The sequence below is a fragment of the Diadema setosum genome, chromosome 5 (genome assembly GCF_964275005.1).
Source record: "Diadema setosum chromosome 5, eeDiaSeto1, whole genome shotgun sequence".
NCBI classification, from domain to species: Eukaryota; Metazoa; Echinodermata; class Echinoidea; order Diadematoida; family Diadematidae; genus Diadema; species Diadema setosum.
In genome coordinates, this window is record NC_092689.1 from 42892457 (window position 1) to 42917167 (window position 24711).

At 39.9% G+C, this 24711-nt stretch overlaps 1 protein-coding gene across 1 annotated transcript in view; it reads left to right on the forward strand.

Moving 5' to 3' along the window:
- The window catches only part of LOC140228726 (uncharacterized), a 61345-nt gene that overhangs the window by 11385 nt on the left and 25249 nt on the right, over positions 1 to 24711 (forward strand). Inside the window, exons 2-3 of the mRNA XM_072309007.1 lie at positions 9999 to 11541; positions 18481 to 18576. Of these exons, the coding sequence (XP_072165108.1) occupies positions 10000 to 11541; positions 18481 to 18576 (1638 nt within the window). The 5' untranslated portion in view covers position 9999. The remainder of the gene's footprint in view (positions 1 to 9998; positions 11542 to 18480; positions 18577 to 24711) is intronic.

The window sequence follows — 24711 nt, forward strand, 5'->3', positions numbered from 1 at the left end:
TTCGTCACGTTCAGACGTGGCTCTGAGTAAATAGGCAGAATGCGACAGCTAAGTGATAGTCTCCGTTCAGGACGTTAGCATGGTAATCCAGTCCCAGTTTTATTTTCCTCCATGCACTCTTACAGATCAAAAGGAGAAGTTAAACGCTCGCTACTGATTCATCTTTCATTTCTGTCGCCTGTATACGAAGCAGCAGGAGAAACCGTTGAGAGCCATTATATTGCTGAATCTTGACAATTTCATGGTGTAAGCATAAATGTTCAAATAGAAATAATTACGCGCACAGAAAAGTATTTATGTATTACATAAATCTGCAAAAACGCGTTTCACGCACACAGCCACTGACACACACAATATATACCTACATCTACAAAGTTACACATTCTTTGGTGCATGAAAATAATGATCGTGACTGAAAGTCACAGCTGTTGTCAAAACCTTTGAAAAAAGTGCATTGTAGTCACATTATTCCAGATTCTGAGTCATTTATTAATATCTAATTTGTAACGACAAGTGTCCTTCTCAGAGGCGAAGGATGCATTATGAATCCTGTCATGAAGACCTACATGAATGTCTCCGCCTGTAAACTAGACGCCATGCTTATCAAATTAATGCTGTGAGTATTTTAGCCCATGTAAATATCGACTGAGTAGGTAAGGCTTATTTGGTTTCATGCAATCCCATGGAACCAAATAAGCCTTTATACCTGCTCATTGTCAAACTGTTTCCGTATGATTGCGATATTAAAGTGATAAAGAGTGATAAAGAGATAAATACAGGACTTGCCCTTGAAGGAATACAACAGTATTCTTTGTTTTCTGTCAGGAGATCAAATCAAGGTTCAGAAAAGGATTTGTGACACATTTTGATAGTCTTTTTGCAAATATTTACACTAACAAAGTATTCTAAGACATTTGACTCGTCAGGCGGGAGTCCACAGGACTGTAACGTGTCACAAGTTATTTTTTCCCAATTATAGCAAACTATAGTCTTTCATTGCTTTGTTTGTGGACTTGCTATGTAGGATTGTATACTACGTGTTAATTTGTTGTGAAGTGATTCAGATCGAGATCTTTGTTTGTTTATCTGATATATCTGTGTACTGCTGCATGGCTTGTCTATCGATTTCAACAATAAAACTTCTTGCTTTCGGCAATGCGCTCAGCATGACTTTTGACCCTTGTTTCTGATTTCCGGCCGCCAGCTTCCGCTCGCCAGCAGCCAATATTGCATCCACATACCGCTCAAATAAAGCGCTTCAGATTATCGACAGAATTTCTTCTATTGGTCAAGTCAAGGGATACACACCAACTTTTTCCTGTGGTGGCCCGTTCGGGCCGCTAAAATCTTTACATGTGAAATTTTGGTGGCCCGAAAAAGAAACGTAATTGCCTCAAGTAAACGAAAACGTAACAATCCATTTTGAAGCTGAAGTGCCCGATCGGGCCACCAAAGATGTAGATAATATGATGTAGAAAGATGTAGAAATTATAGCTTCGAGGTTGAACAAAATCTTGTTTGCCGATGCATAAGAGTGGGTATGTGGGACTAAGCCAGAATGTTTAACGACTAGCAAGTCATGTGATGCCGTAACTATGCGGGAGTCGTAAATCTCTCTTAATCATAGAAGCGCATGGAAAAATGTACAGCGCATCAAATGTCCGTACACAACACTGATGGGTGAATTTCTGAAAGAAAGGAGAACAAAACGGGAAGTGAAAATCATGGTGATATACTGTGTTTGTAGGGTCAAGTTTGGGTTTTATTGTCATCTTATTCGCCTTGTGTCTACTGCACGGAATGATTGCTCTACCTATTATTCAATCCACCCTCTAGATTCCATTGGCTATCCCCTGTAGATATTAAACTGTCAGAATATCGTGTGTCGTCAGCTCACATCAGTTGGTCAGTGTGAAGCGAAAAGGTCGTTTGAACTCGAGTTTTATTGTTTGTAGACCAATCTTACCTCTCTTCGTGGTTTGAGATCGAGCTCAAAAAGAGTGCAACCGATTTGAAAATAAAATTGCAGATGTTCGTGCGATTTCGGACGTGACTGTCCAGGCCATTGGTCGTTATGCGTGCCACCGTGCCGTTAAGTCAACACTCGTGTCATTTGGAGCCAAGCGCAATGTACTAACCCACTAGAGATGACTGATTTAATGAAAAGGATCGCATAATATTTGACATTATGGCTACCGGGAAGTTTTCTAACTATGCTGTTACAGGCACACACACACACACACACACACACACACACACACACACACACACACATTTTTTTTTTTTTTTGGGGGGGGGGGGCGCTAAAGCCTCTTCTTGTCCAAACCATGAATGAAAGCTATTGCCTCAAGGTGCATTTAATCATTACGTTCGTTCTTCAGTCTATCGTATATAGTATATACATTATACATATAGTGAACTACATACGAAGGAAAAAGAAACAAACTTACGATAATGAACAATAAAACAGCCGAAATGACATTTTATGTCAAAACAATGTGGAACACATATCTTACACGCGCTTGCACGCCCACACAGACACACGTGACATAGTGTGTAAGAAGTTAGTTCAACGCTCAAAGCCCAAATTCTTCTATCTCAGCTAGGCCCCTCGTGACCCTATAACTTTCCTTTTCCTCTCCTCTTCCATATTTTACATCAGCTTGCTCAAGAAACGTTTGATTACAGCGAGCGTCACGCCGTGCGCCATTTAATCAAGGCGAGTCGTGACTTCGCAACGAAGTGAAGCAGGAGAGAGTTGAAATTCACGTCTTGTATTATTCACCGCCCGCCGGCCTGTCACAGAACAGTGGCGAGCCAGAGAACGCACGCACGTCCATGAAAATTTCTCGGCGTCGAAGGGCGCACCCGCCTAACGACGCCATCAGTACGTGCTAGGATCGTTCAGAGCGTTGATTTTTTTTTCTCCTCTCGTGCTTTAGGAGAATGCAAAAGCTTCACAATTTATGCCACCGAGCGTTTACATCGGCCAAAGTGTAACTGTATATTTCTCTTCTTGTATATTGCTGTTTCTAGTAATTTTATAGAAGAGACAGAACAAACAACACGCTCTGTTATGTCACTCGTGGGGTTATCTGCGTCCTTGCTCTCATGCATGTTCGCTAATTTGTCTGGATGAAAGGTGCTCAGTATACGCACATACGCCCACACACACACACACATACGTGCATAATGCACACACACACACACACACACGCACACACACACACACACACGCACACACACACACACACACACGCATCTCGCGAGCACATTTTTCGTTGTTGTTGTCATGCTGTAGTTTGCAACACCACCGTCTCGTTCTCTCTCTCTCTCTATTACACACACACACACACACACACCGCCCAAGCATATACACAGCACACACACACACACACACACCGCCCAAGCATACACACAGCACACACACACACACACATGCGCTTATGTATCATTTCTTCATGACTGCAAGGTTTCTTCGGCAATGTTAAATAATCACACGAGGGCCTTTCTCTGTTTGTTGGTGTGTCACAGAACGGATATTTGTGAATATAATAAGTACTCGGATGCTCTGACACTGGAAAATGAAATCTAGAGAGGAATGCGGGGGGGGGGGGTTGAAATGTAGGAACACTATTTTCCGATATCAGTGTTCTGATTAGCATCGAATGTTATGCGCTAATGTAGGCATGACATTAATGCCACCAATTAATAATTGGTACTCTATTTCATTTTTGTTATTGTTGCCATCCTCCTTCCTCATTGATATTATCATCGTTATTCGGTCGTTAGTATAATCAGAATCACTAGCAGTAGTAGTAGTAGAAGTAGTATCATCTATACCATCGTCACCTTCATCTTAATTTCCGTCGTTATTATCTCTTGAACCTCTTTATTTTTCATGCCGTCTGTATCTGTACCCCTTGCCGTCTCCGTTATGTGTTTTTCTCCAAATCTTGAGGAACGCAGGAGCTGGCTTGTCTTCGCGTTGAAAGACTCCAAGCGTTCGCATCGGTTATTTCAGAGCGTGCGGCACCTCTTTTGCTGCTCCCTCTTGCCCTGATCCCCCCATGCAAATGGGATCGGACAGCCCGCGGGCTCCGGCGAGCTCGTTGCGTGTTTAATTTAAACGCTGGATCGTTTTCCAGCGGAGTGCTTTATAATTCATCTCGACTTGGACGCATATATGTTTATATTCACATCGTCGGCTTCTGATTTAGGGTTACCGCGAACGCACGTTCGCCCAGTAATTGATTTAAAAGTTCGACGTTCACGCATGGCGAATGTTTGAGACGGCGCACTGTCGCTTGTTATTTACTCCCTGGATGCTTCTCATTAGGATATTCGTTCCTGCGACCAGCAACTCGCTGTGAGGGGAGGGGACGCGGAGCAAAGGTTTACGTACCTCAAGTATGTACATATTCATGAACACGTTTATGATTGATTATCGATGGCTTCATCTGTGTATTCTTAATATTGTCATACTCAGCTTGATGCTCCGTTTGATACGATCGAGTCGTCAGCGGGTCGCCTTTTATTGCTGTTTTCGTGTTTCAATGAAATCACACTACCTTCGGTCCTTTCCAATTGACGATGCTCCTCGTAAAGAGCCATTATAGTTATTGTTCTCCATCGTGGCCTGGTAAGATATTTCTCAGTACTCTTGCATGTTAGTTTTCTTCAAGCCTTTAACAATAGGCCTAAACCTGGACCTTGTTTCCCCCCCCCCCCCCACCTCTCTCCATATCAGTGGTCACGCCTGATAATGATATTCCTTTCTTTACATTATTATTTTCCCACTAATCAAACAAACACACACATGTACGTACGAACCCAAATACTTATATATTCACTCTTGCTCATCATAAACACGCACTGACCCTCACACACAATACATAGGGCCTACATACATCCCTTACATATAATACTCATATGGCACACACACACACACACACACACACACACATAATTTTTGTGTAGAGCCCTCATATTTCACATGTGATTGCATTCATTCTTGTTATTTGTTTGTATTCGACAAATTACTTTGCACATTCAAGTGTGGAATATGGAGCAAGCAGACTATCAACGCGCGCACACACACACACACACACACACACACGCACATACCACACCCTTACTCCTTGCACACACACACACCATACCCATACACAAACACATCAGGCATACACGCATCCTTGTACATAATACGCACTCGTATAAACGCAAACGCACCACACACACGTAACCAAACAAGCTTACACTCATCAAGCATTGTCCTTTTTTGTTTTTGTTTTCTTGTTCGCTGTGAGAGAATCTTTCGTCGTTTGTGACGTGTGTTCTCCCTCAATCCAAATTGTCAAGTCCCAGTTCTAAACCGAGCGTCATTTTATTCCCATATTCTTTTGCTCTCCCCCTCTATTTCTATTTCTGTCTCTTTCAATGCGTTTATCTATCTTTCTGCCTCTCCTAATTCATCTTTCTATCCACCCCTCTATCTATTATTTCTCGATCTATTTATCTACTTATGTATCAGCGTAGGGCTCTCGTTCAATCTTAGGCCTGTCTTGTCTATCTCGTACAGTAATGTGTTTCTGTCGATCTGTTCACGTCTATCTACCCCTCCTCGTCACACGCAGCTCCCGCCGGAAGCGCCGGTACGTCAATAAGCTATCAATTCATGAGACTCGCAAGGCATCGCAGGAGATTAGATTGCCGATTTTTCGTCGGACTCGTTAACAACCAAACTCCTTGCGCCGGTGACGCCTGAAATGCCTCCTTCCTCCATCAACTGGAGATGTTGACGAAATGTAAGGTGACTGGGAAAAGCCTTGCTTCGAGCCTCATTGGAATCGCGAAATAAATCTAAAGAAAAAGAATAAGGCAAAACGGGATTGGGGGTGGGTCTTGGTTTCACAAAGCGAGCTTGCCGTGTCGAACCGAAAAATGAGACGTGTAGCGTCCTGCGCGCGCTCTGCTCTGTGTGCAAAGAATGCGTTATGCCTCGCGGCGGAAGAGTATAGGCATTAGTTTATTTTGTCCCAATTCGCAATGGATTATGGGGCTTAGGTGAGAAAATGATTTTATTGAAACGCCGTCGCACGATTATCCTCACTAAATTCAGTTAATCGCCACAGCATGGAGTGACTGTTCATGAATAAATCATGTTGTATTACTTCCCAGAATCTCGAGGTGCAGTACGTAAACCCAAAGAGCAATGTGGGTTGAGTGAAAGCAGTAATATTAGTTAAACACATCAGTGAAAGTTTGAGGAAAACCGGGCAATCGATTCAAAAGTTATGAATTTTTAAAGTTTAGGTGTTGGAACTGCTGGGTAAGGAGACTACTAGAGGTTATGACGTATGAGTGGACTACAATATAAAGAAAATATAAAGGGAATTCAATGAAAATTCATTTCTCATGAAAATTACACATTCCATCAACTTGATACTGACATTATTATGTTAGGGGTAGCAATTATTCCCCCTGCTTTCTGAAAGCGGTTTGTCAAGTACTCTTTCATTTTGCTAGAAAAGTAAATTTTTGTGGAATTCCTTTTATATTTTCTTTATATTGTTTTCCACTCATACGTCATAACCTCTAGTAGTCTCCTCATTCAGCAGTTGCAACACCAAAACTTTAAGAATTCATAATTTTTGCATCGATCGTCCGATTTCCCCCAAACTTTCACTGATGTGTTCTACTAATGTTAAAGATTTTTCTCAATCCACATTGCTCTTTGGGTTTGCGTTCCCTTTAACAATACTTCGTCCTTCTTATCTCACACTATAGAACACAATTTCGTAGTAACATTTTAGTACATTTTTCTTTATAGAAGTTTACCTGTGAGTGCTAGATAACTCCAAGTATATACAATATCACAAAAAAAAAAATAAAGATGTTCCAATACCAATGTATGAAAATTCCGACGATATCATTAAAGACGCAGTGAAGAGGATGGGATGACCATAATGGACTGTTGGTTACCGATCTGCCGAGTAGTTAAATGTAGCAGTGTCACTGATTACTGCTTCTCCCGAGTTAGAGCGGGACTAGGGTTCAGTTTACTTTTTCACAAAACAATATGACAATTTATCCCATTGATCAGATTTAATGAATGACACGAATTCTTTCCTGATGTCATAAACCGGAAGATATTACGTTGAGCTCGAGGAACAATGTGGTGATAAGACACACGTGATAATATTTCAATGAGGTTTTGTCTTGTTGATATACTCTATAGAATTCACTGCTCCTCTGAAATAGTCCCTCCTGGTTGTGATAAATCCCTCATCGTGATACAATTATGGCTATACACCATCGTAATATTCGCGATGCTGGTTAATGACCAACAACTTTTCTCTCTATCTTCAAACCCCTTCCCCTTGTATCTCTCTCTCCCTCTCTTTCTGTCTGTGTCTGTTTGTTTCTCTCCCTATCCCTCCCTCCCTTTCTACCTTTTCTCCTTCCGCCAATTTGGTTGGAATCCTTCCATGTCCTCATTTACGTTATCCGCTATTCCTCCTCTCGCATCACGCGGATCATTATCAGTAGGAAAGCCATCGGGAGCCCAAGGACGACGCGACTGACACCTTTCCCTGCATGCATGGCGCGCACATCACGACAGTACTTGAAACGCGTTGCTCAATTGCCTTAGCATTTCCCCGTGACTATTATCACCTGTGGTGATAAACTGGCATTTTGCCTGAGAGAAAAACAAGACAACACAAAATATTCAGTAAGACTTTGTGATGGTTTATGTGAAAGTGGTTGCGGGACGTCGGCTTTGATAAGATTTATTCTCTTTTCTTTCGTTTTCTTTTAATGCTACGTACGCAATTTTCTCAATGGTTAGCACTTTACTCACACACACACACACACACACACATACACAAATGTTTCAAGATACTGACATAAAATGCCTTGTCCAACATTGTATGTTTGACACCTTATAGTTACACGGAGTGCATGGGTAAAAATTTTTAATGTGCACTCTCTACAAGTTCACAGGGAAACACTATTCTATTTTAATCATGGAGTGTATATTATTGTCTTATATGCACCTTATTGTTGTTCATGAGTAATAATTCTCCTGTGAGACGACAATCACTATCTGAACGTCAATCTGATTTTCGAAGACTGATAGTCCACTGTAGTCTGGACAAGCGAACGGACGTATTCTGAAACTAAAGTTATCTAAAGGGGGCGCTGTACAGGTCAGGATGCAGTCGTATACGCTGAAGGTTCAAAGGGCTGCATAATCTATGCGCCATTTTTGCTAAATTCCGTTCTAATACTTTCTTCCTTTATTTTCAACTCCAGTAAGCATACGCTCTGCTGGTTGTTTTGAAGAAGAAATTTCAACTACTTATAGTGTGCATGCAACAAAGAAATTAGCATCTCTTGGTTGTGAGCAGCTCATAAGTTAGGTAAAATGTTTATTTAAAAAAAATTGTTTATTAAAAAATACCCATGCGATGCCTTCTCCATGGTCTGGATACGCCCTTATTGACAGTGGTCGCTCATGCCGGCTTTTTGTCTGTGCTATTTTTCCTCATTGAATTTACTGCATCGGCTCCCCGTCCCCTCCCCTCCCCCCTTCCCATACACTCGCCCACGTGTACACACATATACCCAGTGCACGCACACATTATAGACATATATCAGCCTACTCTTCCATTTCGCATCACTTTCCCCTCTAATGTCTGTCACTCCGTCTCCCATATTCTCGATAACTCCCTCATACTTTCTCGTGCACCGCATCCCCAATAATTTTCTCTAAGCTCCGGTCGGCATCAATTCATCTCGACTCGCTCGCTGCACCAATCAAAGAAAATCCCGCCGATTCGCTCTCGGAGGACGTCTGCGATCGCATTTCGCCGGGCCTTATATCGCTGATTATGGTTATGCGTTATTAAGAATAAAGTATGTCATATATCAGACGGAAAACCGCGGTTTAGATTGCAAAACAGGCCGCACGCACGTCCGCCGCGACGTCAAGAGTCGTACTGGTGTCGTGTTCCGGAACACTGTAGCCTACATTAAAGCCCTTGATGGCTTTATGTCAATTAGCCGAGTTAGGTGACGTACGACAAGCAGCATGGAGCAAAACGCCTAAAACAACACATAAGAAACCTAAATTTAACTGAAGAAAAACCCACGGTAGATGTAAAAAGAAAAGTTACTCGTTGCGTGCGAGTTACCATGTTAATGATGCAATCTTTTCACAACTTTAATGCCTGAGTTCTACATAATGGTGATATTCTTTTCATTCATTTCTTTAATAATTGAAGTTGTAGGGAGGTAAAGGCCAAGTATAAACAAAATGACACGCCTCATACTGTTCACAGCTACAATTCGGTCGCTGGTGCTACGTAAGAAGTTATCAAGATGTTGATCAATCTGTCAATATCACGTGATCAATAATTTTTGAATTCTGATGAGAGCAATAATTTGGAAATGGTTCCTGTCGTCAGTAGATCGAATGAATATAGTACACCTGTTAATGAATTAATTACTGAATGTTTAATATTTTTTCAATGTTTCATCGTCGATTTTTGACAGATGCAGTTCTCAATCACATGTCCTCGACATTTTATTATAATTATCAATCTCTTTCTCTTGCTTTGTTTTCCAATCATAATTATATTCTGCCGATAGTCGAGATAGGAACACCCCTTTCGCAAGGCCTATTATTATTTTTCACATTTTTTTTTTCTCCAGACGGTATTTAACATCGGATCATGTGTCAAAATTAGAGCACAAGCAATGCAGAAACGAAAATAAATTCATTTTCAGAGTGTATTCCTAGTATCATTTTGTGAGATTATGTTTGCATTTGATAATTCCTCTGTGAACATAATACAATAACTTGCATCATGTAAGTAGCATTTCTCTACTTCTGTCAAAGAATTTGTTTCCTTGATATGATTTGCTATGATTGACATCAAACAATTTCTTGAGACTCTGACAATTATCTGGATTTTTTTTTTCTGTTTCAGAATGTTGAAAGCCGGTGACACCTTCCTACAAATGGCGTCCGGAAACCTTGTAGAAGCCTTGATCAGACAAACTCTACTGGAGGAGAACATTCCTGGGGGTCATGACCCTCCATCCAGGAGTGACGGAGGGTGCAAGATCAAGAGTAAGAAGCGAACCCGCGAAAGTAACAGTGATGGACACCCTAATGGACAGAGGGGGTCGAAGGCTGGGAAGGGAAAGGGTGAGGGAGGTAAGGGTGGGGCGAAGAAAAACGGTGACCCAAAACCACCGAAGAAAGATGAGTCATCCGATTCCAAAAGGTCCAAGATTGACCAAAAGCCGATGGAAAATGGAAGTAGTGTTGAGGTGAAGTCGACAGGCGACATAGGTTGTGACAATACAGACGATAAAGTCTCTTCCAAAGAGGAAACAGCTGAAAGCAGTGAAAGCGTCTCTTCAGCAGAGAAGGAACCCGTGCAAGGCGGTAAGAACGTTGTCAATGAGAACAACAACGTCGACGTCGCGACAAAACTAGGAAATGACACTACAAAGGAAAGTGATGATAAAGTGAAAAAAGTTGATGAGGACAAAATGTCGGATGTTATTTCAAGTGATACCGTGGCTGACAAATCAGGCGACACTAAAGAACATAAATCAGTAACTAATGAATGCACTGACGTGAACAAAAGTGATGTCAATTGTAATGCAGCTGAAAAAACGGACATGTCCAGTACAGATACCCATTTGAAATCGCCAGAAACAGTGAAATCAATTCGATCTCACACGATAGGTGGGCTGACTATCGCAAGTATGATCGAAAAGACCTTAGATGCCGGAATTATTTCGTCACTCAGAGGCGAAAAGTTTAAAGCGCTCTCCCTTCATCACAAATTCAGAGCGAAGGAAAGGGGACTCGATTTCGACAAAGCAGATCATGGAAGTAGTAAGATATTCAGCCCCAAGAAAGAGAACAATCCCGGGCCGCCATCATCGTCTACGATGTCGGTGACTTCGCCGGTGAATCCGTCGTCGACGAATTCGTCAGGTGTAAACAAATACAGCGTTGAGCGCATCCTAGCTGTGCCGACTCGCTCAGACAATCCCAAGAAAGATCTCCTCCTCAAAGGCATCATTCCCGCCACGCGAAATGTCGACCAGCAGTGCCTCGACTCCTCGAAGCTGCTGTCGTCTGCCACGCAGGGATCGTTGGCACCCTTCACGATTGACATTCCCAATGCGACGAGTTCGACCGCTGGGGGCGGTAACGTTGGCAACGCATCGCCCAGCTCGGACAACCTCCTGTCGCCCGACGCCAGTGAAGGATCCATGTCTGGGAATCACAGCGGAGCCAGTGATAATGGGGCTACCAGCCCCACTCCGGCTGATGGCAGTTCGGGCAGTCAACAAAAGAAGAAGAAAAGAAAACGCTGCGGTGTGTGTGCGCCGTGCCTTACGAAGCAGAACTGTGGCGAATGTTCAAGCTGTAAGAACAGGCGCACTGGACACCAAATCTGCAAACAGCGCAAGTGCATAGAACTTAGGAAGAAACCTCCAGTTGGTTTGGTAAGTGAACAATAAGTGACATCAGACAGGAGTAAGATGAGTTCCTACCTCCCTCTGTGTTAACAGTCACACGCAGATGGTTCAAAATGTTTGGAAACCCTGAGCTATCTTAAGACCAGTGAAATGGTTCTTTGCTGGGTTATTGCTAATTATTGCAGCATTGTTTCATATTAGTGTTTACAATCGATGAACGAAAAAAAAAGTTTAGGCAATGCCTTTGCTAAATGTTTATTACTTGACAATTTTGGCCATTATTTTCAGTTCCATGGTCTCTTATAATTGCATATTTCAAAGAATGAAAAGAGAGCATTAACGATTGTTATTCTGATGCTGAATTATGTTTATGTTGCCATCTTCAGTAATTTTTTACATATCTACACCTCTTGACTGATGATGCACTGTTCTGTTTCGCTCTTTGGGGTTGTAGTTCACCCAGGCCTAGTTTTTGCCTTGTTTGGCTTGTAGTTTGCGGAGATTTTGCTTTGTTACGCTTTTATGTAGTTTGCACATTATTTTGTTTTTCTCGATTGAACTTTATTCCCAAATTAGACGCTTTCAATAATGTGTGATTTTGTACGCACGGATAGAGAGGATAATTACACATTGTTTGCATTGTTTACTGCCAGTCTATGGTTGTTGTGTTTTCATCGTGACTTTCAAATTTGCTTATCATTGTGCTGCATGTACGCGGATTATCATCATTGTTATCATTGTAATTATCATCACAATCATCATGAAAATCATTGTCATTATTTTCATCATCTTGTCATGCAGCGCTATCAGGCCTTGATATCCAATACTCAATTCTTTCTCGGTGTGGAGAAACGTCAGACAGCCCGCTGTTGGTTTCAGATCGAGACGTTTTTCACTAAAACTGTATATTCTTATTGATCTTCTCTTATTTAATGTTACTTAAACCCATTTGATGAGCGATTTCATTCAAAAGAATCAATTATTGTTAGAACAGGGGACGAAATTGTTGACGATATTTCAAAGGACGTGACATCAAGCACCGGAATTATTACATGCCAAGATTCAAAGTGCGATTTTTGTTTTGGTTTTAAACCTTGAGACTGCACCCCGGAGTGCACATTGAATGTTGTTACTAAATTTAAATAAGACAACAGCCAACTTGTCTCTTTTACAAGTACTGCTCGCTCAGCAACCAAAATGTGAACTTACCTTGAAATTAAAAAACAAAGAAAAACAACCAAATATATCGAAACAAAAAGCGTGTTATGAGTAACTTTCTCAACTGCCGACTGTTAGCCCAACCACCAGAGTACAGTCATTCACTGAACTTATCGCAAGCGGTGAATTCGACTGCCGCCCTCTACTGTTGACATTGGGATGGCTAAGGGGAGTTTCGAAACTTCGGTATTTATTACACGCGCTATTTGGCTGTGTGAATGCATGGAGATGCCCAGTGTCACCACTGACTGCACAGTGTACGATTCCTGCCGAATGCCCGCTTACTGTATGTAATACTGTATATGCGTGCGTGCTACATACAGTTCATGCTGTGGCTTTTGGCTCAAGCTAGATACATGCAGCGGAGACGGAAGCAGACAACAAAGCCAAGAGGCGATAAAGTAAATTCTGCTTTTGTAATTGCTGCAAACGATTTATGTAAGTAGCGATCATATTTGCCCGATTTTAATGAAAGTGTAGTTTGTTCCATGAGGGCATGTTTTTCTTCAATTTTGATTTACACAAAGAAACACGATGATATGATTGGTTATGACTTCGAATAGTAGTATGTGTATGTAGGGCTCTACGTTCTCAAGTCTACCACTAAGAATGGCACCGCTACTGCCGGCTGCAGTATCCAGGCCTCTTTCAGCAGTTACACGTAAGTTTAAACACATGGGACAGATCTACTAGAAACCGTCTACTAACGGTTAGATCTACTCCCGGGGCCAAGGCTTTCAGTTTACAGATGAGATACCAGCTGGAGCTACTCGTCGTGACAATGTTGTGTGGCTTTTTTACCAGCCTATATGCTCCCTCTGCCCTCTGCTGGCTCTGGTGTGTGGAGGGCTGCCTTAGAAGTGGATTTGTGGTACCTTCTATGAGTAGGCCCTACTAGTGCTTACTACTTATACTAGTAATAGAGGTTTCTACTACTGCTAGATCTACTGGGCTGATGAAGACCACATTCACTGACAAATGACAAGTTACATGGAACTTCAAATGGTCAAAAGCTTTTCGATATTTTTACAGATCTTTTCAGTTGGAGATTTGTTGAATTGATTCCTTGGTTGGTAAGGAGGTAAAATTCTCATTGAATTGATCGCAAGCTTCACTTCCTCTGACTGATTTGTAAATTTACCTTTCTAGTATTGTGTCCGTTTTACCTTTTGTTGGAGAATGACTTCAATGAATAATGCGTGTCCAGAGCTGAGAGTGAAACCGTCTAGACACCAACTAGGGTGGTCTATTGTAATCTTCATTGGCAAAATGAGCAGTGAAAAAAGATACAAACAAAAAGAACACGACAACGTACAGCCTAGTGTTTCTTCAGCACTCGCATCGCGGCGTAGGCTTGTTCCAGTTGTTGGGATTAAGGTGTGTAGAATCAGCGAGCATTTGTCCATGAAGACCCGGAGAAGTTTTCAAACCACAATCAATAAAGCATCAGTGAAGGTTACTCGAGGTAGCAGTTAATGAGTGTACATTTATTTATAGATACTCATTTGGATACAGAATAGCCACCAAATTCCAGTACTTTACATCTTACCAAATATAATCAAGAACATACAGAGCACTCCCGTTATAAAGAACACGGTTAAAACAAAATTCCGGTTACAACGAAATAAAAATTCAGACTGTAACGCGGCCCACACTATGTATTTTGATTATTTATTTGTTCGGTTTAACGAAATTTCGATATAACGAAAAGAAACTGCTGGTCCCGAGGACTTCGTTATAAAGGGAATCCACTGTATCTAATGTACTTGTAGTCTTTTCAGACCAAGAGAGTGGAAGCAAAAAACGCTTTTTCTAATACTTGTTTTGCTTTCAGACTCGGCATTAGATTTCAGATTAACATTTCAAAGAATTTCAAAGATGTTGAACCAATACGCAACATTACTTAGGTAGAACCCCATTCCATTGTAATACAAATACGTTCTTACACTGTAATTCTTGTTGCCGACATAAACAACAGTAGTTCATAGAAAACTTCAATGATTTTACTTTTACGCATTAACATACTTTTCCTGGCTTTCAAATGAAGGGGTTAGGCCTACATCAACGTACATGATCATTGTGCTGTCACAGTCAGTAACATTTAAATGCGCCTTTTCACACCGTAGCAAAGTGGAGTGAAAGTGTACACTAGTATAGTGCTTTATACAAAATAACCTCCCCTTATACAGTAGTCACATTGCATTCTATTCAAATTTTGCTTTGAAATACTCCAAGTACTGTTTACATACCAAAGTATAATTTGTAGGGAATCACAATCTGCTTCATTTTGCTCAGACTTAACTCTCTATGCGCCATGGTGTAAACCCCGTGTGCCACATTATTTTGAGACGGCAACACAGGGTGCTTTGGGAAAACGTTGTTTTCCATAGCTCCATATAACTTTTATAGATTTTCGTATTGCTGGACATGCAATACGAAAGGTTGCAGAGGAAATTTGCAGTGTTGCAGCCATCACTAGATTAGGAGACTACTGCAGTTATTGATGTCACATATGTAGAATGATATAAAGAAAATAAACTGAAAATTCCATTAGAATTTCACTTTTTATAAAAAGTAAACATTTCCTGGATTTTTTACTGACATATGTTGAGGACAATATTATTCCCCCGATTTCTTGAAAAGGTAGTGCATGTGCACCACTCTCTATAGTGAATAAGTTACGAGTAATCTTTTACGTAACCATATAACCATCATGCTTGTGCTTGAGGTGGAGTCTCACGACCAAAAAGTTGGGAATTTTAGAATATTGAGAGATGTGAAAACTTAAATACATTGACAAGCAGTCTGATGAAAGTCCACAAAATGTGAGGAAAAACATGGGTTTTTAATTTGCAATGTAAACACCTAGTCATGTGACCATCACAGTAAACTAAAAAGAAAACTGTGAGCAACAATTAATAATGATACTTCCCTCTCCAGTGCAGTGGAACTTGTGTTAACATGATGTGTAGTTTATGAAGAACACTGATAACTTGCACATGATCATGTAGATTAAATTCCTTTGTGGCTGTCAGTAATTGTATCATTGGTTAGGGATAATCTGTCTGTAGTTGGACTTAACACATTAATCATGTTAAAAACAGGGTGCAAATCACTTTCTTTATAATCTTTTTCTCTCTACAAAGGGGGAGTATTTAGGGGTATCTTATTGTTGCTCCCAACCTAATTTTGCATATTTTTCGAATGTAATGATGGAGCACTTAGAAATTCAACATCACCAGCATTTTCTTTAATGTGATTGCATAGTCCATGGGGAAAAAAGAAGTCTTGTTAGAGTTTGTTTTATTATGTCTTGATTTGATCAGGTACCAAAAAATGTCTGGCAACATAGACGCTTGTCATTAAAATCCAAGTCAAATTTCCCTAGTTTTTATTGTATGTTGAATGCGCTTTGAACAACAAGGCAGATAGTCTCACAAAAATCATGCAGTAATGAATTTACCCAGATTTACATTGATTTTTAAAGTTGATTTGATTTCGCCACATTCTGTAAGGCTGTAATGTAGAATTATATTCATGTTCTTTCATAAAAGTACTGTAAAAGTGGATATTTTTGCGCAACTAATTTTTCGCGCTCAGCGGGGTAAGAAGAGTTTCACATGTTTTTAATTCCACGGAATCAAGGTATCAACTACTGGATCATATGCCAAGCAAAAATATTTGCGTGCTTTTATTTTTGCGCTAGTTTCTGGTTGAGTGAAATGCATGAAAATTTCCACTTTTACAGTAATATTTCTCTTCTAAACAAAAAAAAAAAAAAAAGAGACGAATATTGTAAGTTGAGGAATATGACTGCCATAAGCACTGACCCATTATTTATAGATGATTAGATTTCATTAGTGCATTCTCAAGAGACTGTAACAAAAATGTAGACCAGGGTAATTGATAAAGCTGTAGTATTCGGGGCATTGATATCACAGAGTACCGAGGTTGAATACCGGTATAATCGAAATCAAATTGCCGTGAACTAGAATCATGTCTTCTGTTCTTTGTTTATTGGCCAGCAGTTGTAGTCATATGAATGAAGGAGAAGAAATATATTGGACAAGAACAGAAATTCACGTTTATGTCTTGTAAACTGTTATAGGCATCGGTCAGAGCGTATAGTCACCTGAACACGAACACAGAGAAAGCTGTGTGATTTGTTCAAATGGTGGCTGGGTGCAGAAAAACACTCGTTGCTCACTCACGTGGGTTTGTTTGTGGGGGAAACCCCACCTTTAAAAAGTTGTAGTCACTAAAGCGGTCGCCAAAGCCGAACAGCCCTGCTCTTGACTTGGACATTACTTTGACTTGGAAACACGATCATTCCATATGATTTCAAGCACATGCCAAATCCCCTGCGAACGTATGGAATGGCCCATTTTGTAGATCCAAAATCTGGTGTTGAATGAACCCTGTGGAGTGGCCACATTGGTAAGGACACCCCTGTATTGCAAGTGGAATGGTCTGTCTGGAAGTGTGCAGGGAAGCATGGTATTTATAGGGGGGAGACCAAGAACAAAGAACGACCAATCAGATTCCAGAATTTCACAACCCTGTACACTCATTGCAGCTGCTCCTATTGACATGATAATAAGCGTGCTGAATAGATAATGAGCTGAACTCCTGACATCAAGTCATGAGTGTGTGTAGGAAGTGAGTATGCATACTCCCCGTTATATTTTGGGTAGTAAAGTAGGACTTGTCCGTGTACCCTATAGTATTTACTTGTGTGTGCTGTGTGTGAATTGGCTCACACACTGCATTGTAGTGAATAGGCCTTTGTACGCTACTTCAGTGTGTAAGAAGTGCACAGCAGATGTTTTCTGGGTTTGTATGTACACACTTTTCTCCACAGGGCTATGGTTGCCCTTTAAAAATACAAGGTGTGGGTTTTTTATGATACTGGAGAGGACAACAGAACAATTTGCTTGATTTCCTCCACAGAAGTCACCTCTGATATGGAATTTCATCCAGTTGTATCAAAATGGATCAAGTCATTCATATTATTTTCTGAAATAAGCTGGATTGGCCTTAACTGATCATTCGGATGTGGAAAGCCGGAGACATTTTTGGGAGAGAAAGGCCGGTTCACACATCTGACATTGTGTGCATGCCACAAATTCCATTCATAGACTGAATGTTTTGTGTACAAGCTCAACTTCGCACGGTTGTGATCAGTCGGTTTCCTTGCTTACGCAATCCGGTGTGTGTGTGTAGTCGATTACATCGGTCCTCGCTGTATCGCGTGTGCGCCACCACATTCGTTCTGTAACATACCCGCGGGATATACGATTTGGTTTTGAACATTCATGTTTGTATACGCTCATGCGTTGCCGACTCATTCATCGGGACAATCTGTTCATTCTCGTTTGCAGTTTCAGTCTCTTTCCGATAACTGCACCTTGGATGTTATTCAGGAGCCGTAATTATTTTCTCATTTAACATTGCTTAAAATTCCTTGATACTCGGAATAGAATCCTGGGATGCAAGTATATGTCACTATGCCAAGCACAGGGCCAGCTGTGGGAGTCTTGGGGACAATCGTTAATTAATGTTCATATTGCCTCCTCTGCACCAGTGACAGGCATTTACTCATAGGAAATCTGGGTTTCCGGATGACAATTTGACTGGGGGCCCCTAAGTGGAATATCATGCTAACCCCTTGCGGGAAAGGTTCACTGTGATCGCTAGCAGTGCTTTTGACGTGATTGTACCCGTCTTATCTTAATTGGCCCAATGCAGGCCCCTGGTGCACCTGGGCAGCAGCCCCCGGGCCCCATAGATGGAGGGTCAGCTCCACCCAGAATGAAAAGTGTACGTCCCCCCCTGCCACCCACGGTAAGTTTATTTAATATATATGCCTCTCCAATTAGTGCACCCAGAGTCAAAGAAAATATGCTACTATCATAATGAGAAATATTAGTATTCATGAGACTGATGCACACTGGCCACTGTTCTTGAAACATTTCTCTCTTTTTTAAATTTCCAAGTGTCAAGATGTCTACTGGAAGTCAATATAACCCAGAGGCAGTCAATATAACTCAGAGGCATTGCATCCTGGCATTTTACAGTCATGCGTTGCATCAAACCATTTACATAATGCTGTGGTTTGCAGCATGTTTATTTTTTGAAACATTTGAAACAATATTTTGAAGCATGTCAAAGTGAAATGAACATGTGCCAATTCTGTGCTGCTATTTTTCAGTTTAGCGTCTTCCATTAGATTCTCCCCTTTCCCCATGTTTTAAAAGCAGAAGAAAAAGAAAGAAAAAAATCCACACTAACAAGTCACAAATATTGCATGAGACAGTCATTCAAATCAATCTGGGGATCCAGGAAAAGAGGGAGGATTTCATTCATTCATTGTAAACTTATAATGTAGTAAAGGCCCTGAGAATACGCTTCTTCAAGGACTACAGGGTAAAACAGAAGAAAGTACATGAGAAATGTGAATGAACCAGATATTATTTAAAAAGAAAAACAAGTATTTGAAGATGCAAGCACCATGGAATGGAATGACAAAATTGTGAATAAGTGTCTGTAGTGGACAAATTATGAAAATAGCTCTGTTTAAATCATCTATTTATTATTTTTGCATATATACAGTTATACATGTACATGTACATGTACAGTCAAACCTGTCTGTAGCAGCCACCCAAGGGAGACAAAAAAGGTGGCCATCATAGACAAGTGGCTGCTATAGACAGGGTCATTAACATCGTGGCTCTCTGGGGGTGGTGGGAATTATTTTTAGTGGCCATATACAGCAGGTGGCCACTAAGGCAGGTTCAACTGTATTTATTCCAAAACAAAAACAACAACAACAACACCAGCAACTGGTATACTTGATAACAAAGAACGCATCACTATTCGGGCCATATTCATGCATTTCTTTTCTTATCAAGCATCAAAGATCAAACTGTCATATCCCAGTGTTTGTCCCTGTGAATCAAAGGAACGCAGACCAAGGTTTTACACATTTGGAAATAAACATGATACACTAGTTACGTTCACAGGCAGTTGCCAATCTTGAAGTTTAGGTCAAGAACTTAACTGTCGATGAGTAGCTCCACTCCAGAATTCACAACGTGGGTCCACATGCGCACCTAAACTGTAAGTTACAACTTACGAGCAAGCCCCACTCGATGATTACAACGGATGTGCAGAGTCTTTGCTAGATGACCTTGTGCCCATACAAAATAATGCAGCGAACGAGACGCGAGGTTCGCCCCAAGATGTCTCATGGTTCTAATCATCGACTAAACTATTAGATTGCTATCTGTCGAATGCTTCCACACGGTGCTAAACTACAAGCTAATCATCGAGAGTTAATTTTTTGACCTAAATTTAAAGTTTAACAGCTTGTGAACCTAACTATAGAGAGATAGTGTAGATACTATAGATACTCCGGTCAGATTACAGTTTGAGGTGACCCCTAAGAGTAGGGACAGGAAATTAAGTTTAGTAAGCCACGTGCCATTCTTTCAGGATTGTTGATTACATGTACAACTGTTGTAACTATTGCATAAAAGGCTAAACTTCCACAATGACAATTTATGGTAATTAAATCATTAAGATGCTGCAGCTGTAGCATTTCTTAAAAGTAGAAATTTTGATAATCGGAAGACATCCATCACAGTTTGAATATGAGAATTAGTTTTCAAAGAATTAATTTTACCCAACTCTCTGTAACGCGTTAGATTGTGAGTGAAAGTTGAAGTACCTTTGTCTTCCTGTTGGTATTTGGGCTGCTTTTGGTACATGTACATTTATATACACAAATGTTGTTACCCAATGTCGTTTATGTGATAAATTTATAGGCCTTGTTTTTGTTTTCAAGAGCTGTTTCAGTAATTCTTCAAGAAAAATCTTCTGACAATTGGACTCTAATTACAAGGAAAACACCTGAGAACATCAAGAAACAACCAAGCTTGCAACATCTGTACGGTACATTGTAAATGGTGTACAGCATACATGTATCCCATTGCAAAGCACAGAGAAACCATTTAACCCTTAATCAGTCATGCTGATCTTGTCAGGGAGTATTATCCCCTACACGCTGCTGTGGATGGGTTCTGCTGTGGATGGGTTCACTGATAAAACGAGTCCTTATTGGGTCTGGCAAAGCCTGTGGTTTATTCTTCCTTTTGATATGCAAATGAGGTCTATTGACATAGTATCCTATCCTCCCAAGTGAATGTAAAAACTCATCAAGTTTGTGATAGACAGGCAGGGAAGCATTGATCCAGATCCCCCGTCTCCCCCCCCCCCCCCTCCCATCCCCTTGTGATCACTGGGCCAATCCAACCCTTCTTTCAAAACATCTTATTCATGGCAGAACAAGTGAGCTGTAGATTAGCTTAAACCTACTTATCCAGCTTTGAAAAAGAAGTTATGTTGGGACATGTGTCTCCCAGTAGAATAATGAATTTGCTTCCTTCCTACTTTCCTGCACAAAGGCAGGATTTATACTTGCGACAAGGTTATCCACAATTGCTTTGGCATGCACAGAACATGAAATGACAGTATTATAGTACTCAAGTGAGTTAGACTACAACTGTATGGAGAATTTCTAGGGAAAGCTAGTTTCACTTCAAAGGCGTTTCAATTATGGGATGAAATAGATGGCCATTAATCATGTGTGAAAGCCCCCAATAAAGTCTCAAAACTATCAAACTTTTGAGACAGGTTGCTCTCCAGGCAAAGATGAATTTCAACAATTTAGTCAATTAATTACATTCTGTCATCAGTGCATGACATTAGAAACCAAATCTTTCTTTCCATTATGATGTCAGCAGCAAGGGAAATTAATATTTTAAAGTGTGTGTAGTACAAAATGATCATGCTCAATGTTGTGTGATGAAATACACATGTACATTGTAAACCCATAGTTTCCTTCAGATGCAAAACTACATGTACAAGTACATATCAAAACTATTAATGAATACTATTAATGAATACTATTAATCAAGAGTGTCCATCAATTTCGGCAAAATAGATTATTTTGTATTATGCTGTTTCAAAAAAGTCCTACAGTGTACAAGATTTGTCACCATTTTACTGATCTGAAAACGGATGTTGGCATTTTTTGGTTGTTGCCTTGGACTGTAAGAGTATAGCAAGGGAATGAGAAATTACAGTGTATGTTGTAGCATGTTGAACGGCGATTTGATTTGGATATGTCCTTGCTGTAGGATAATGTAAAACCTATCAATATGCAAAGCACATGTAAATTAATTTGCTCAATGCAAATTCATGTTGGCAGTTATAATGTCTTTTTGTTTTTGTAAGCATTGTGTAACCAGTTATGAAGTCGCATTCATGCACCATTTATAAACAGAGGATATACATTGCAGTGACACTGATGCTCATACCAGTGTTGTTTCTTGAATTATTCTGCAAAAAAACACATACCAGTACAGTGTACATGGATATGACTACGTGGTGCTAGGAATAGCTCCTGGGTATTTGTCCATAAGAAATAGACCTCTTCTATTTTGTTAGTCTTAAAAAGGCGTAAATATGTATTGAATTGAATTATTTGAAAGGTATCTTATTTAAAATCACCCATGGCAGCCTGCAGGCTGAATTACATGTTCTGTAAGGATACTTTTTACATGGAACCTTTCTGAATTCAATAAAATATGGACGAAGCAATAAAATATGCAGAATTTGGTCAAATTGCATTCAAAGACAGCTTTTCAACACATTTCAAAAATTGACATGATTTTATGCTATGTATTGCAAATACCAGTACTTTATGAGTGTGTATTTCATACCTGATACACTGTTTGTTACTGTATGAAATAAGCACACTCTGCACACACACACACACACACACACACACGCACACACACGCACACACAGGCACAAAGAAGAATGGAAGACCATGGCAAACGACTCACTTTTGCAAAGGAAATGGTATTTTATCTAATCAGGAAGGGAATCTGCTGTAAGCTCTGATAGCGCTCTTTTCCTGGTCTGAGAGTGATTGCAGTGGAGGAAGACACAATTTCCAGGTATTCGCAGGCTACAGGAAACTCAACGTAAAGCTCGTACCACTCCAGCCCAAAACTAGACTGTGTACTCTACATGTACGTCCACATGTGATTGGATGAGACTTGGTTTACAATCATACTCTTACATTCCATTTCATATGAACCGAAATATCCTATTCTATAAAGCCAACCCACTAAGTCCCAAAAACCGTGTTTTGTATGGTTTCTTGCTGTACATGTATCATTTTATGTATAAGTATTATTAAATACTTATAGTTTTTACCATTGATATTGTTTGATATACATAGTAGTAATTTAAAAAAAAACAACAACATAAGTGCTCATTTGAACTCCTCATTGTTCATGCATAATTGTTTCTTTTGTTCTTTTGTTTTGTCTGTTTTAGGAAAATTTGATAGTACTACAATTAAATAAGGTACGTTATTCCAAAACTAAAAAGAAAGTCTGTACTAATGAGCATCCTGATTTACGAACATTATTTTGCTTTTGGATTAATGAACCGTTAGAATAACAAGCTTTTTTTTTTTTTTTCATTTTTGGATTAATAAACCTTTGAAATAATGACCCATCAATAACAATTGTTATTTCATTTTCGGAATAATTAACTTTCAGAATAACGAACTGTAACCATGATTGAATAGTGTGGTAACATTTGATCATAGATAATTTGATAGTGACAGCATGTGTACATGTAAGTTTAAAAACTTGTGGGTTTTTTTTTTCCAGTGTTTTGGTCCATTTTAACAATAAATAGCTCAGTCAACTGAGGAATGTTTCTTAGCATTTTTAGTCTTCTACGTGTTTGAACAAAACCTTTCAGGTTAGGATGCATTTGGAGTATATATTTTGCCTGACAGTTCATTTGAGTGTGGACCTCCACTTCTAGTCCTTGAAATAGGCAGAGTATAAGTTACAACACTGTACCTCAGAGACAGACCAATATATTCCTTGCCAACAGGAACCAGGTTGCCTTTTTTTTTTTTTTTGGAAACCTTTGATTATTTAAACATCTAAGAAGCAGTGGGTTCAAGTGTCAGGCACTCCTTCCTGTTTTGTTGTACATCCGTATGAATGTTTATTCTTTTGGTACTTCTGCCCGTCTTCTGCATGGAGAGTAATAAATCCCCATGCAAAAAGTTTCTCTTTTTTTTTTTTTTTTTGGAGGGGGGGGGGGTGGTTCTGAAACAAATTCTGTGACAACATGCATGAAGGTCAGTGGGTTACTTGTGTGTCAGTTCAGTCAACACCTCTTCTAATTTAGGTAATTGTATTTTTGATCAATGTTAGTGTTTGGTTTTTGTCACCAAAAAAAATAAATAAATAAAGAATAAAAATTAAACTCCAAAATTCTTCACCTTTTCCTGTAATTCCAACTTGTGGAAACCACCAATGGATCCATTAATGCGTTACAGAAGAGTGGATTTGTTTGCTGGGAAATCATATTTGGTGCCACCTGTTCACAGCACAGATTCATCCATCCCTAGGTGGCGCTACACATTTCACATCATCAACATCGTAATTTGAATGTGTTGGTGTCAATGAACTTGACTGCTGTAACACTGCGAGAAGACTTTTTGTGATATCTATTCCAAAATAGAATTTAAGTGACAATACAATAACATTGTACATTGTATGGAGGTTAGTAGGATACATTGTATTTGTGGTGCAATTCAGTCACCACCTCATGTAATTTAGGCAATAGTATTTTTGGTTAATGTCAGTGTTTGGTTTAAAAAGAAAGAAAGAAGAAGAAATAGATCTTCAAATTCTTACCTCTTCGTTACATATGTAGCCTACTTCCAAGTGTACAATATTGTATGTCTGACTGTAAAGAACTTCTGAAATTACAAAACATGCCTTATCCAGGAGATATAGTTACAATTGATTTATGATTTATTACCTATACTTCATGAGTTCAATGCATTTTATTTTGAAAATGTGTTATGAGTTATGA